Genomic DNA, 16,300 nt, shown 5'->3' with positions numbered 1-16,300 from the left:
TACTTCGGAAAATGAGCATACTGGTGCAACTTTAAACGCCAGTATTTGAAGGAGACACCACTGCCAGTCAAACGATAAACTCCACGCAAATCATTTTCACCTCATCCAGAAATAATTCATTTGTAAAGCCGAGAAACACATGTACATGTGGTTCATATTTGTTAGCAAATTGCTATTGAGAAAAGCTGTAAGCCCAAACTAGCCAGTAAGATGAGGAAGGATCAAGGACGACGGGGCTCCTGCTATTCGCTGGGAAAGCAAGATAATGCTTTTCACTTCAGCAATTTAATGACAAGCGTATCCGTTATGTGTATTTTGTCAGGATGGTTTCCACCTTGCTCCTGCCGTCGAAGCATTGAGTGCGTGATTTGCCGCACGTAATCCTCGACGCATCAAAAACAAATGCGTCTCCCAACGCGCATGTGTGGCCACAGGTACACAAGAACAGTCACAGCATGCATTCACAAGGCGCACATGCACACAAAGAAACATTCATGAATGTGTACAGGCGTGGCTGTACGAGTGTGTGCACACGCGCGTGCATATGTGTATTCCTATGTTGCAGACAGCAGGTTGGGCTCGATCAGAAAACAGTCTGAATTCCCAACACAAAGTTCCGATGCTCCACTATCACAGCGGTGTGCCAACAAAAGACTAGACTTGCTTCCAATTTGGTTCCACAATAATTACAAATATTTGCAAGCCATTTTATGTCACAATAAATTAACACTTTTTTTGACCAACTAACTGCAGATTTTTGGTGTAAGTGAGTTAAGAGAACAGACCAGTACTCTCAATAATAGGTGGTTCCTGCAGTTTACTTTTTTTCCTCCCCAGCTCACTGAGAATATTTGATTAGATTCTCAGCCACAATCTGTTGAAATGTTCCAGTTAAATCGTCTTTCATTTTATTACATATTACATTCTTAAAACGTAATTAATAATCTTGGAAAAACATGAGTATATTTGACTTGAGAATCTCTGTTCCGCTTATCATCTAAATTAAAATTCCATTCCATGGTGGAAATATTTGCAAAAATCATTTATGAAAAAAACTGAATTATGTTTCTGTTTTCCTGCAGCAAGTGTTTTTTTTTAAAAGGACCTTTCTTTTTATTCTCGGAGGAACCTACATGTTTAAAATGTCTCCTGTAACTTTCTCCAATTGACTAGTGGGAAACCTTGCGGTCTCAGTTTAATTAAGTGTAAAAATCAGTCCTTGGAATGAAGTTCCTCACCGTCACTGTAAACCTGGAACAGTTTTATTTGGGAATCTGGAGATTTTCAAATAATGCATGCAGAGGAAGGTGCCTCATCACAATTAGCTCATTCATTTACTGACATGACCTTTGCAAGGATTAAAAAATATGTATATTATTCCTTTTACAGTTTTTTATTAACCATACTTTCGACAGACAAAACATAAATGTGTTTGTTTTACAAGCAGAATGATGGATGCTTCTAGGCTGACATGATTTTGAAAATTCTTGTGAATTAGTTTCGAGCGCCGCTGTTTCCTGCAATACTATACATGCCGCTGTTTTAGAAATGCTTTATTTCTGAAATGAATATGGAGCACTAAGGTACATCGACAATATCCTGCAAGAAGAGCATAGATGCGACAAGTTTTCGATTTTTCAAATGTTTGCGTATTGTGGCTTTCGGGGTGGAGAGAGGACGGGAGGGATGGAGAGAGAAACAATGTTGCTGACTGATAAACCTTTTGGGCTGAAATAAATCTGTCACCGAGGACGCACGGCATATTGAATGTGGAGCCTCGGGTCAGCAGTGATTCGATCTGCAAACTCTGCAGTTATTTCAACAAATTCTGACAACAACCCGATGGGTCTCATAAATCATGGCAGCAAGGCTCACATCACCAGAAAAGCGTATTTCATAAGCTTGTATAAAGACATCACTGAAGCATCCATGTGTCTTCTGAATCACTCACTGACAAATCTCTGGTGCAAATCTGGTCTGATTTCCAACTCAAGATTCACTGAGAGTGGGAAAAAAATTGTACCATTTCCAAAAGTGATAAAATGTTAAACTGTCGAAAACCACAAAGGCAAATTGTGATTGTCAGTGTGTATGGCATTCAGAGTTAAAAGCCCAAATGATTAAAGAAACACTGTACTCAAAGTTACTGATTTCCACTAAGAAAGCTGTTGGGGTTTCAGTATTTTCTTCTCAGCAATTTGCTTGTGATGAGTATTTGGCTATTTAGGTTTATAACTTGTTTTCAGTGCTGTGAGAACAGACTTTACTGCATGTGGTCAGCTGTGAATAAAGAGGTGTGTCTGAACAAACACAGTCACAAGCACACACACACTAACATGACACACTCAGAAAAACACCTTCACACACCCACACAATCACACACACAAACACCTACACACTCACACCATCACAAACACACTAACACTACACACACACATAAACATCTACACACACAAACACCTACACACCCACACAATCACACACACAAAAACATCTACACACCCACACAATCACACACACACTAACACCTACACACCCACACCATCACACACACACTAACACTACACACACACACAATCACACACACACTAACACCTACACACACACACAATCACACACACAAAAACACCTACACACCCACACAATCACACACACACAACACGTACACATCCAAACAATCACACACACACAAACACTACACACACACACACAAATACCTACACACGCACACAATCACACACACACACAAACACACACCCACACAAGCACACGTACACTTACTTTTCTCTACCATCTGGAACGGGGTTCCCCGCATGGTTACGTGTCCATCAACTCTCCAGGAATGCCCAAATGATGACACAAACTGGCCAGAGTTTTCCCAGCCCTGCAAGTGCAGGTTTGAAGGCAGGCTGTCAAAATGGCCGAAATTAACAGCAGGTCGGGATGTGAGTTTCTGACCTGTCATATCTGCATTCAGATTGCAGACCGGACCGCAAGCGGCGGGACAGATGCTGTCTGACCTGTGAAGATTAGCACCAGGCAAGTCCACAGCAGCACTGGGTGTTTTGGCAGCTGACGTTCGCAGAGTGGTACTGAACAATGCTCTAAGCTACAGCACTGCCGCCACCAGCAAAGTACAGAGAACAGGGGCCATTAGAGGGAGCAGCGTGTGGCGGCCTGGCCCAGAAATCAGCGTGGACCCGGCCTGCAAGACCATCAACAGGTCGGGGCCATTAGAGGGAGCAGCGTGCGGTGGCATATCACTGCAAGGAGCAGCACATGCTGCTGCAGGAGGATGACGGCTGATTGCAGCGTGGGCAGGTACAGCAGGAGCAGCGAGGTCGGGGTGAAGAAGTAGCAATAGTTCGTAGAGGGACGTGATCGGGGCCCAGGAGAGGTGAGATTTTGGGGCCCAGAAGAGGTGAAGGGCAGCACGAGCCAGCCCACACTGTGATGTGTGTGCGCACTAGGTCCGTGCAGCACAGCTAATCTCCAGTCGTCTTGGTTAATCCTTGCCACTGGACCAAGACCTAGCTCTATCAAGCCCATGTGGTGGCTGGGGTGCAACGGTCACCCCACATTAAAAAAATCCACGCACAGGCATCTTCCACCCTTCAGGATGTAGTTCAGGATCCGGAATATAATTGAAACATCTATGAACTCATCTGCTTTCAGCATGGAAGCAAGTCATCCTCGTTTGGAGGGACTGCCTATGATGATGACACACACTAACACTACATGCCGTCACAAACATCTACACAATCACACACACACAAACACCTACGCACACACACACAGACACCTACACATCCACACGATCACACACACACAAACACCTACACAAACAAACAATCACTCACTCACTCACATGCACACACACACACACAATCACACACAATCACAAACACCTACTCAATCACACAAACTCCCGCACAGGTTGCCATTCTGTTCACTTTTTTTCTCAATGTTTCCTTTGTGAGAAAGACACAGAAAAAGACTTAACATTAAATTTAACATGCAGCAATGTAAATGTGTTGCTTGTTCAAACATGCAAGCGTGGAGGCATATACGCGTACATACACACCTACTCATATCTATAGACACCAACAATAACAACTTGAATTTATATAGCACCTTTAACATAGTGAAACGTCCCAAAGTGCTTCACAGGAGTATTATGAGATAAAAAAAATTGACAGGTACGGCCACCAATGGTTGAGCGATTATAATCAGGGATGCTTAAGAGGGCAGAATTAGAGGAGCGCAGACATCTCGGGGGGTTGTGGGGCTGGAGGAGATTACAGAGATAGGGAGGGGTGAGGCCATGGAGGGATTTGAAAACAAGGGTAAGAATTTTGAAATCGAGGCATTGCTTAACCAGGAGCCAATGTAGGTCAGCGAGCACAGTGGTGATGGGTGAGCGAGACTTGATACGAGTTAAGACATGGGCAACCGAGTTTTGGATCACCTGTAGTTTATGTAGGGTAGAAAGTGGGAGGCCAGCCAGGAGTGTGTTGGAATAGTCAAGTCTAGCAGTAACAAATGCATGGATGAGGGTTTCAGTAGCGGATGAGTTGAGGCAAAAGCGGAGATGGGTGAATTTACGGAGGTGGAAACAGGTGGGCTTAGTTATGCTACGGATATTTGGTCGAAAACTCATTTCATTACAAACATCAGTTTGTATTCTTGCACATTTAGGAATGGCCCACACACACATATGCACATGTCTACTGTGTTAAATATGCCGAAAGATTTACAAGTGTCTGTTCCTCCACAGCATTTTGCCTGGAGTGTGCCATAACCAAAGAGCTAGAATAGATACTCACTGATTTCTGAAATAGTCAACATTATCATTTTTCGAGAACAATATTTGAATCAATAACACTTCTTTTATCAGAGACCAACAGAAGATTTCTGATTTTATCAAAGAGAATTTGCAGTTTGATTTTTTTCACTTCATTGTCAAAAGTATGTTATAAATGTAATCTGGTTCTAAAATTATTGTGATTTTCTAGCCCCTAAACCTGCAGAAGTTCTCAATTTAGGCTCTCCCTTTATTTCGGATCTGGACTGCCATATCAATCTTGGTAAGAACGAGTATCTTTTACATAGTAATTTGCTTTGCAGTTCCCATGTGCGCAATAGAAAATAAATATCCATTACACATTTATCAAAAGTTGTAACAGCATTTCAAGACAGATCATAATACACTGCACACAGTTTACATGCTGCCTGGAATTATATTCAGAATAAATTGCGTTTCTGCGGAACCCTTGCAAGATAGGAAACATTTTGGTAAGTAAATGGAAACCATTCATTTTAAAATTAAAATTAAAAAGAAAGGTATTTACTGTTTTTCCCCTCGCCATATTTTTTGCACTCTGACAGTTTGAATAAAGTGGACACCATTTTATACATATTATAATCGTTCACTCTTTCAATCGGAGCCAAAGCCGATATCATAAAAACTGTTCGAATATTTGCCAGGCATATAATTTTCCTATATGTTAAACGCACAATATGCCTGCAATTTTGATGTCCTGATTTTAATAATAATACACAATAGAACAAGTATTAGTAAAAAGTACGAGTGTTGGGAATTATACAAGTACCATTACTGATAAAGAAATAATAGGACAAGTATCGGTAATGTATTGATAAACCTGCGGTTTTGCTAACCTGATTTAAATGGGGAGCAGTCCTGTAATTTTTGGAGTGGGAAGGGAGACTTAAAGATGGTTCTTTCTGTGTTTTTTGGTTGGTAATTACTAAAAGAACGAACAGCCCAGACGGACAGTATAATGTTAACCAGCGTGAGAAGGAGTCCCTCATTACCCGCCACTCTGCCGCTTTAACAGCTCGTCATTCACAATTGAATATTTCCCTTTTAAAACTTTCCGTTGACACCCACGTTCTTCACACTCGAGTGTGTTGTCTGTGGCAGTAAACAGCAGGGCCTTCCAATCGATAAAATGTGAAATTCTTACAGAAATCATTGAGAGAGAGAGAGATACGGGAATATATAATAACATTGCACAGATGTTACAGATTGAACAACAGATTGCCGCAAACAACATGACTTCAAGTGTGCGGACTGGGGGATGAGGAGCAGACAGTCAGAAGTAAATGATATGAATGAGATATCCTGGTATAGAACTAACCGAGTCGCTTCCCTTACTTTCTGTATCGCCCTGCTCGTAAATGCAAGAACATAAACACTTCAAATGGAAACACATTCAAATGCCGACTCCCGCAGCCTTAAGTAAAGACGCGTGGGCAATATTGGCTGCATTGTCAGTTTCCAGGGTGCGGTAACCCGAATATTGAGAGACAAAATGAACTGTTCAGGGGGACGCTGTCGATTACCCTACAGGGCAGGCAAGTCGCTGGAACAGGCACTGTAATCCGCCGCTACACTTTTCACTGGCTTGTTGTAATCTGCCTTCCAATATGTTAAAGCTTTCAGACGAGGCCGGTTATTTCCTCGGCTGATACATGCCGCCCCTTTGCAGATTACATCGGGCGGGCATTTTTTTTAATGTTTGTTTTGCACGGTGCACAGGACGGCAGCAGATTGTGAGTGTTCGGGGCTTGTCATAGGATGAGTGGCATATGTCAATTTAAGAGCGCCAAGGAAAGAAAGACTTGCATTTATATAGCGCCTTTCGCCACCACCGGACGTCCCTATACAAAAGCAAAATACTGCCGAATGCTGGAATCTGAAATAAAAAACAGAATGTTGGAAATCTCAGCGGGTCAGGCAGCATCTGTGGAGAGAGAAACAGAGTTAACGTTTTGGGTGGACCACCTTTGGTCAGAACTGGCGAGTGTTTGGAAAGAACAGATTCTTAAGAAGCACTGAAAAGGGGAGGGGAAGAAAGAACACAGTGGAAGGTCTGTGATAGGGTGAAAGGCAGGAGAGATTAGAGAGACAAAAGGGATGATGGGCTAAACTTCCCAAACACTTTACAGCCAATGAAGTACTTTTATTTTGGAGTGTAGTCCGAGGAAACACAGCAGCCAATTTGCGCACAGCAAGCTCCCACAAACAGCAATATGAAAATGACCAGATAATTAATTTTTTTTAGTGACAGAAGTCAACAACAAAACAGATATTTCTTTAAAGAAATAATTGCACTTATACAGCGCCTATACCATCTCAAAGTGACAAATTGCTCTGAAACGCAGTTTCAATTTCAGCAGCTTTTCATACTCGGATTAATAATATATACATTTCAACCTGGTACAGACTTTACAAGTGTAACAAGACCATCGGTTTGAATTGAAATTAATTTTGTTCCGTTAATTTAAAGACACGGTACATATACAGTGGATAACTTTCAGCATTCAGCCTTTTTTCACCATGTGATTGCTTTAGCTCTTTAAAAATGATTTCCCCAGTTAAATTAAGCGAATGTGGCTCTACCTGAAAATTACATCTTTTTAAACCCGGTGTTTGTAACGCATGGAAGTGAACGAGGGTGCCTCAGACTGTCACAGTAATTCACTCCAATGAGTCTTTATGTTATCAAGATTTCAGTCTAAAGTGAGGTTAATTACCTGGTGTTCCAGTAACAGGTCCACTTTCTGAATCAATTTATTCATCAAACACAGACAAAACAGCAAGTACTGCTATCCCATCGTGATACAAGGCTGTTGTAGCTGCAATGGAACTCTCAAATAGAGCCATGTAATAACAGACACATGCCAGAACTGATTTCTATCAACTAGAAAACATTTGCGTTGAATCTGCCTGGTTTGTAAATACTTTCTCCGTTCTTTCCTGAATGTACACATGTCTATATTAGAGATTGTAATGTACAGAAGTGTAAGCACCAAGTCAGCAGGACAAGAATCCTATTATCAACTACTAGCAATAGCAAAGAAATTGGTCAAATTTTCTCTTTCAGGGAATTAAAGTGTGAAATGAGCTGCCTACAGGCTTAAGAAGTGTTTCTGGGCTTAATATGGACACATCTGATCGAGGCCTATATTAGTCTCTGTCTCATTTTCTCATGAGTTTCAAGGTTACAACAACAACTTGCATTCATACACAACCCCCCCTGCATAGAGGAATGTCCATCAGTACTTTACAGAAAGAGAGGACAGTGAACAAGAGATGAGAAAAAGCACAAATGAAGAGTTAGACTTTAACGAGAATTTCAAAGAGCCCTCTTAATGTTTCTTTTGAAGGAATTTGAAAAGTATGCATTTTATAATACTACCACGACATACTCAGCTTCTAAACTTGCTGCAATTGAAATTTAAAACTAGCTAAAACTCCCCAAACTAACTACACAATATCTAATTACAAGTCTTTGCTTCTTTTGCAAACCCGCTTCTAATCTAGCCACAAAACGGCAGCAAGGACTGCCAGGATTATATAGTGCTGGGTGATCATTAGCGACAATATATAAACACATTGAAATATAATTTAAGGCACGACATACCATAAAGACATCAAGAGCTCAAACAATTCCCTGCACACCGTGTTAAATAAGCCTTTACATTCAAAATACTAAACTTTTGACTACAACATGATAAGACAGTACAGCTACAACAAAATTATTGCTTTCAATTCAAAGTCAGAAAATAAAAATTCAAAAGGCTTGCCCCAAATCTGATTTTTAACCCAAAATATTTATGTTTCTGCTCATCTATATAAATCTGATTTGAAATATTAAAATTATTTTTAAAAATATACTTCAACTGTTTAAATTCCATCGCAATCATTGTGCACTTGGCAAACAATCCCACTTCAATTAAAGTGAGCAATTTAACAGTGATGTTTAGTAAGGCAACTTACATAGAATTGTTTTTAGAATGTAGGTGATTTTTTTTGCTTATTATTATACAGCGCTGACCTAAAACTGCTTTATTTTGCATTAAACCTTGTCGCAGCTCATAGGCAAGGCTATTGGTTTAAGATGACTGAATAAATCAAGTTCCATTATTCTGGGATTTGTGCTGGTGTTTTGAGTATCACATTCTGCAATTCCCGTCCATTTTCCTGTTTTTAAAAGAAAAACACAAACTAATGACCTTTAAATGAGGCATGTTTTAAAGTGTAGGCAGCAAAGACACTACTGTCATCCATAGGAGTTTAAATAAAACTTTCACATGGGTTATCCATCAAGGACCTTGCTTTTTCCTTCAAATTATTTTACAGTTACTTCCCTTCTCGGAATCTCTCCAGACCACATGCCATTCCTTTCTGTTCACAAGCCTCTGTCAATACGTTGTCGTGGACTTGTCTCGTCTCAGTTGTGTCGGCATGTGCAGTCTAGCTGTACTCCGCCAACTTTGCAAGCGGTGAGGTCACTGGGCGAGCGCAGCAGTGAAATAACTAATTCAGATTCTTCAATTTATGTTTAAATGTGTCTTGCGAGCTTGCTGTTGCTATTTTGTTATCTAGCTGGTTTCAGTCGACAATTGTTCGTGGGGAAAAAGCTGAACCTGTATTCGTCTTTCTTGACCAGTTGTCCATGTCGACCATGTAGCTGGCTGCAAGGAGGTGACTGTCTAGGTAACTGGTTCTGTCATTTTACTCTCCGCGCAGTGTGGAAACGCCTGGCCTGTGCTCTATGCCTCCTCGAATGCTAACGGTCAGGAACTAAAAGTCCAGGTAACCACGGGAACGACCCGTTCGTCCGACTGTCCATGGTACAAGTGCATTGGAGCTCCAACATGTTACTCCCTCATGTCCAGAAGACCTTATAATTTTGGCCTCATTTCTCAGTTTCTCAATCCACTTATTCAAAGCCAATCAGTTAACATGCAGCATGACCCTTACCCTTTGAGTCAGTCTCAGCACTTGGACACCAATAATAAACAATTCATTATTGTTTTACTTTTCAGCGGTTCGTTAAATCTATGTCAGGAACTGAGCGATGAAAGAAAGAAAGAAAGAATGAAAGACTTGGATTTATATAGCGCCTTTCACAGACACCAGACATCTCAAAGCGCTTTACAGCCAATGAAGTACTTTTGGAGTGTAGTCACTGTTGTAATGTGGGAATCGCAGCAGCCAATTTTCACACAGCAAGCTCCCACAAACAGCAATTTGATAATGACCAGATAATTTGTTTTTGTTATGTTGATTGAGGGATAAATATTAACCAGGACAAGAACTTGCATTTATATAATGCCTTTCACATCCACGGGACATCCCACAGTGCTTCACAGCCAACGAATTACTTTAAAAGTGCGAGCGCTGTTGTTATGTAGGCAAGTGTCTTTCTTTCTGTCTATTGCTCTTATTCCCCATTTAAAAAAATGATCCTTTTGTGCTTTTAGTTACAAAGAGTCCACTTTACCGAAAACAATTGATAAATCGCATGTGTGTGTGTATTTGGGAAGCTGCAAAGGTTTTTTTTATCATTCAAAGAGGTTGAGTGATATCGTGCATTATTGCTGAATGAACATTTCACCCAGTTCCCAGAAATGTCTCACAATATGGTTCTGCAACATATAATCGTCTAGGAATTATCTTTAGCTTTTCCCCAAAATATGAGTTAATTTCAAGAGAACTGCTGCCTTCTAAATCTTATAATTCTCACTTAAACGAGAATGCACACAGACTGTAGCAATGGAATTTGATTATATGTAACAGGTTAACCTTTTTTATTAATATTGCAATTTATAATTGCATTAACACAAGCCATTGTACCAACTGAGGAAAGACAAGAAAGATTATTTAAGGATTTGTTTTCTACTTGTATATTTTGCATGTAGGTAGGCTTTGCTTAATAAGAGTTCTTAGAAAATGATCAGTTTCTTAATTGGAAAGATCCACTGCAAAGAAGGTGGAACACTATAATATCTGTGTCAATGACTTGCAGTGTTTCGATGCTCACTGCATCTTTATTCTTAAGGTCAAAAGAACTACTGTGCGACAGTGAAGCGGTGAAATGCTCCATCTCGCCCCTTTCTTGCTGTTCTGTGACGAACGTCTTTTAAAAGAAATGCCTCCGACAGAAGATTTCAACCGGCTTTCAAATGAATATATATCGCTTAAAACCACAGCTGCACAAATTGGCTCTACTCGTAAAAATTGACAGTCGTTTCTTCAGTATCGGCAGGGCCCCCAGATGGGCCACATACCACGCTGCCCCCACATCAGTGCGTTTTCTAACCTTGCTGACAGAAGCGTTTACAGATGATTTCTATTCTGTTTGTGGAGGAACACCCCCTCCCCCACTGTCCCCCTGCATATTATTCATTGCACCGAGTGCCATCAAACAGACATCATTCGACAGGCACATTTGCACACCAGAATAAAAAACCCACTGGATTTTTGTACTTCACCACATTGCGAAAAGGAAGACATTGCTTTGAACCGCTTTGTTCTGATTACCTCTGTACAATCTGTGGAATCGGTGGCTCCCCTCCTGATGCCGCTGGGCCAGACACTGACGTGGGTGTAGCCATGTCACCGGCTTTTGTATCGGCTTGTTGGTTCGTGGCACACCGGTCTGCTTCTTCCTGCCAGCGACAGCCGCTATTTATCCCCCCCACCTCGCTTTTGATGTGACAGAGTGTCCAGTCCCACCAACACCGCTGACCCGCCGAAACTCTTGTGTCTGTCGCTTTAAGGAATGGACTGCAATGGCTACGATTCTATTCGATCGACCTGCTCCAAGATGACGTGACCAAGTCCAGCTCTCGAAACCTACGACTTCCCCGCCCCGGGGCTCTCCGTCAACTTTATTCACTCACTTGAAAGAGCGTCTTGAAAGAAAGACGTGGGAAACCGGTACACTCACAGGGGATGTGCTGGAAGCCAGTTGAAAGTGTTTTGAAGCCAATGGGTCGCTTAGGTCCTGCTGATAGGCCAGGCTGCCGCTCAGTGAGTTGCAACTGACGCAGACCAGACCGAGGCCATATACATGCAGACTTCAGTTGATGCGTCTGGAATGCTATTAGTCACCCAGTAGGTGCAGGATCAGCCTGCGAGCAGCTGCTATTCTGATACCTCACGCAGCAGCTGGATCAGATTCCAGTGTTACCAGTGTCGGTCGAACTCTCCTGACCATTACAGGCACAGTGTCCCCTGAACTTTTCCGCACAGTTTATGGCGCAGGAATCCCAGTGTCATAAATCACTACAATAAACTAGGAGGAAAATCGTTGATTAAAAATAAGCCAGCCTTTAGTGGACTTCACTCCAAAGTCACAGGCTCGCAACTAAATAAAGGAGAGCAGTTAATAATGTGACAGCAAACACATGAATGGCCAACAACAACTTATATTTATATGGCGCTTTTAGCATGATAAAATGTCCCAAGGTGCTTCATGGGAGTGTCATAAAAAGAAAATTGACATCGAGACATATAAGGAGATGTTAGCGCAGGTGAACGAAAGCTGGGTCAAAGAGGTAGGATTTAAGGAGCGACTTAAAGGAGGAAAGAGAGGTGGAGAGGGTTAGGGAGCGAATTCCAGGGCTTAGCGCCTAGGCAACAGAAGGCACGGCCACCAGTGGTGGAGCGATTAAAATAGGGGATGTTCAAAAAGACAGAATAGGCAAAGCTCAGAGGTCTAGGGGATTACAGTGATAGGGAGGGGCGAGGTCATGGAGGGATTTGAAAACAAGGATAAGAATTTTAAAATCAAAATTTTATTTTGAGCCAATGTAGGTCAACGAGCTCAGGGCAGATGGGTGAGCGGGACTTGGTGCGAGTTAGAACACCGGCAGCCGAGTTTGTTTACTGAGTACAATGTCATGTATTGTCATTTGCTTTCTATATATGCACCGTAAACCCACACCATTCATTAAGTCCAATGATAAAGTAGTTAAACTCTCCATCCGTCTGTATATGAGTAGGTGCTATTATGCTGTGGGTACTGGTGCACAGCCAGCTCCTGCTCAGGTTATGCTAAGTTATACTGCCAGTTCCGCACTGTGCTCACTGACTTACATCGGCTCCCGGTTAAGCAACGCCTCGATTTCAAAATTCTCATCCTTATTTTCAAATTCCTCCATGGCCTCACCCCTCCCTTCAGCCTCACAACCCCCCGAGATGTCTGCGCTCCTCAAATTCTGCCCTCTTGAGCATCTCTGATTATAATCGCTCAACCATCGGCGGCCGTGCCTTCATCTGCCTCGGCCTTAAGCTCTGGCATTCGCTCCTTGAACCTCTCCGCCTCTCTACCTCTCTTTCCTCCTTTAAGTCGCGTCTTAATACCTACCTCTTTGACCAAGCATTTGGTCATCTGCCGTAATTTCTTCTTATGTGGCTCGATGTCAAATTTATTTGTTTTGTCTTATAACACTGCTGTGAAGCGCCTTGGGACATTTTACTATGTTCAAGGTGCTATATAACTACAAGTTGTTGTTGTTGTAGTCAGGTGTGTGGGGTTCTGCACATGTATGCTCACATACAAAAGCAGAGCTCTGTTCATTAGAGTTCCAAAAGCCACTTCAAATTTTAATGTTACTGACAGGGTAGTCAGCTAAAAATGAAAAATGAAATCTGTAAACTCAGCTTCACTCTGAAGGCAGTTATACTACAGCCAGTGAAAAGCTGGTGGGGTGTGAGATTACCTCCTCACGGAACCTCCTACCAAGGTACAATGCCCCAGCACTTCAGTGCCATGAATAAATAAACAGAAAAACAACATATTACTGCGCCATAAAATGAATGTCATCCATGTCCTCGATTAGCACAACATTCAGAAGAAAATGAACGAGAAATGCCCTCTGGGACTGATTAGCTGGGAGTTTTGTTTGCCCCCTTGCTCCTCTCCATGTGAGTGTACAAACCAGCCTAAACTGCTGAATCATTTGATGTAGCAGGAGGCACATTTTCACATTCCTGGAGCGTGCCTGTAACCGAGGAGCCATTTTCAACTGCTGCCTGCCCGTTAAATAGGGGGGAAATTGGGGCAGGGGGTGGATGGGAACAAACTTTGTCAGCTGTGGCTCAGTGGGTAGCACCCTCGTCTCGGAGTCAGAGGTTGTGGGTTCAAGTCTCATTCCAGAGACTTGAGCACATAAATCTAGGCTGACACTGCAGTGCCGTACCGAGGGAGCACTGCACTGTCGGAGGTGCCGTCTCTCGGATGAGACGTTAAACCGAGGTGCCGTCTGCCCTCTCAGGTGGGTGTAAAAGAACCCACGGCACAATTTTGAAGAAGAGCAAAGGAGTTATCCTCAGTGTCCTGGCCAATATATATCCCCCAATTAAAACAGATTATCTGGTCATTATCACATTGCTGTTTGTGGGAGCTTGCTGTGCACAAATTGGCAGCCGGGCTTCCTACATTACAACAGTGACTACACTTCAAAAGTACATTATTGGCTGTAAAGCGCTTTAAGACGTCTGGTAGTCATGAAAGGCGCGATATAAATCTTCCCTTCCCTTCCCTGTAAATGTACAAGTGGCAGCCCTTCTGATGGGAGGCTATTTAAATATGCAAATCTGGATCAGACAATGCAAGACCACAAGGACATTTTAACCCCACCCCTCCCCACAGTGAGGGCTTCTCTGGCATTCCCTATAAGTGTACCTTTGTGTACCATTATCATGGAGGTATAACAGCACAGGATGGATAAAGGAGAATCAGGAAGCCTTTAAGGAGAATGGACCCCCCCCCCATAGAATGTACAAGCAACACAGGTCATATAACGATTTTACTGAGTACTTTAAAAAGATGTTGCTTAAAACCTACAACAACAACTTGTATTTATATAGCGCCTTTATTTAGTAAAACGTCCCAAAGCACATCACAGGATTGTTATAAGACAAATAAAATTGGCACCGGGTCACATAAGGAGAATTAGGGCAGATGACCAAAAACTTAGTCAAAGAGGTAGATTTTAAGGAGCATCTTAAAGGAGGAGTGAGTTAATAGACCCCACCGGATATTAACACCTTCCCCGCCCCCCCTCCCCCCCCTGCCCGCACCACTACCCCTCCCAAATCATACAAGCGACGCAGGTCAAATAACGACTTTACTGAGAACTGTAAGCCAGAATTGTTAAAGGAACTTGATTGTCTGACAAAGCTGATTGGATTTTTTGAGGCAGGTGGTTGATGAGGGTAGATGTGTTCGATATAGTCTACATGGATTTTTGCAAGGCCTTTGACAAGGTCCCACATGGCAGACTGGTCAGAAAAGTAAAAGCCCATGGGATCCAGGGAGAAGTGGCAAATTGGATCCAAAATTGGCTCAGAGGCAGGAAGCAAAGGGTAATGGTCGACGGATGATTTTGTGACTTGAAAGCTATTTCCAGTGGGGTTCCACATGGCTCAGTACGAGATCCTTTGATTTTTGTGGTACGCATCAATGATGTAGACTTCAATGTAGAGGGCATGATTAAGAAGTTTGCAGGTGATACATAAAATTGGCCCTGTGGTGACAGTGAAGAAGAAAGCTGTAGACTGCGTGACGATGCCAATGGACTGGTCAGGTGGCAGAAAAGTGGTAAATGGAATTCAAGTGTGAGGTAATGCATTTGGGGAGGGTTAACAAGGCAAGGGAATACACAATAAATGGTAGGACACTGAAACATGTAGAGGAACAAAGGGACCTTGGAGTGGAGGTCCACAGATCCCTGAAGGTAGCAGGCCAGGTAGATAAGGTGGTTTAGAAGACATACAGGATACTTTCCTTTATTAGCTGAGGCATAGAATATAAGAGCAGGGAGGTTATGCTTGAACTGTATTAAACACTAGTTAGGCCACAGCTAGAGCACTGCATGCAGTTCTGGTCATCACATTACAGGAAGGATGTGATTGCACTAGAGAGGGTACAGAGGAGATTTATGACAATGTTGCCAGGACTGGAGAATTTTAGCTTTGAGGAAAGATTGGATAGACTGGGCTTGTTTTCTTTGGAATAAAGGAGGCTGAAGGGAGACTTGATTGAGATGTATAAAATTATGAGGGGCCGAGATAGATTGGATAGGAAGGAACTATTTCCCCGAGCAGAGAGGTCAATAACCAGGGGCATAGGTTTAAAATAATTGGTAGAAGGATTAGAGGGGAGTTGAGGAGAATTTTTTTCACCCAGAGAGCGGTGGAGATCTGACACTCACTGCCTGAAAGGGTGATAGAGGCAGATTGGAAAACCGCAAATGTAACGCCCCTATTTAAAACAGGAGGCAGACAAAAAGCAGGAAACTATAGACCAGTCAGCCTAACATCTGTGGTTGGGAAAATGTTGGAGTCCATTATTAAAGAAGCAATAGAAGGACATTTGGAAAATCATAATTCAGTCAGGCAGAGTCAGCATGGATTTATGAAGGGGAAGTCATGTTTGACAAATTTGCTGGAATTCTTTGGGGATGTACCGAACAG

General features: G+C 42.4%; 1 protein-coding gene across 3 annotated transcripts in view; it reads right to left on the bottom strand.

Moving 5' to 3' along the window:
• rbm20 (RNA binding motif protein 20) overlaps positions 1–11,510 on the bottom strand; it is a 423,896-nt gene extending 412,386 nt beyond the window's left edge. For all 3 annotated transcript variants that reach the window (XM_070876536.1, XM_070876538.1, XM_070876537.1), the window contains exon 1: positions 11,357–11,510. In XM_070876536.1, the coding sequence (XP_070732637.1) occupies positions 11,357–11,430 (74 nt within the window). In that variant the 5' untranslated portion in view covers positions 11,431–11,510. The remainder of the gene's footprint in view (positions 1–11,356) is intronic.
• Between the last annotated feature and the right edge of the window lie 4,790 nt (positions 11,511–16,300).

The sequence above is a fragment of the Pristiophorus japonicus genome, chromosome 3 (genome assembly GCF_044704955.1).
Source record: "Pristiophorus japonicus isolate sPriJap1 chromosome 3, sPriJap1.hap1, whole genome shotgun sequence".
Classification (NCBI taxonomy): domain Eukaryota; kingdom Metazoa; phylum Chordata; class Chondrichthyes; family Pristiophoridae; genus Pristiophorus; species Pristiophorus japonicus.
This window is presented reverse-complemented; position numbering and strand designations above follow the sequence as displayed.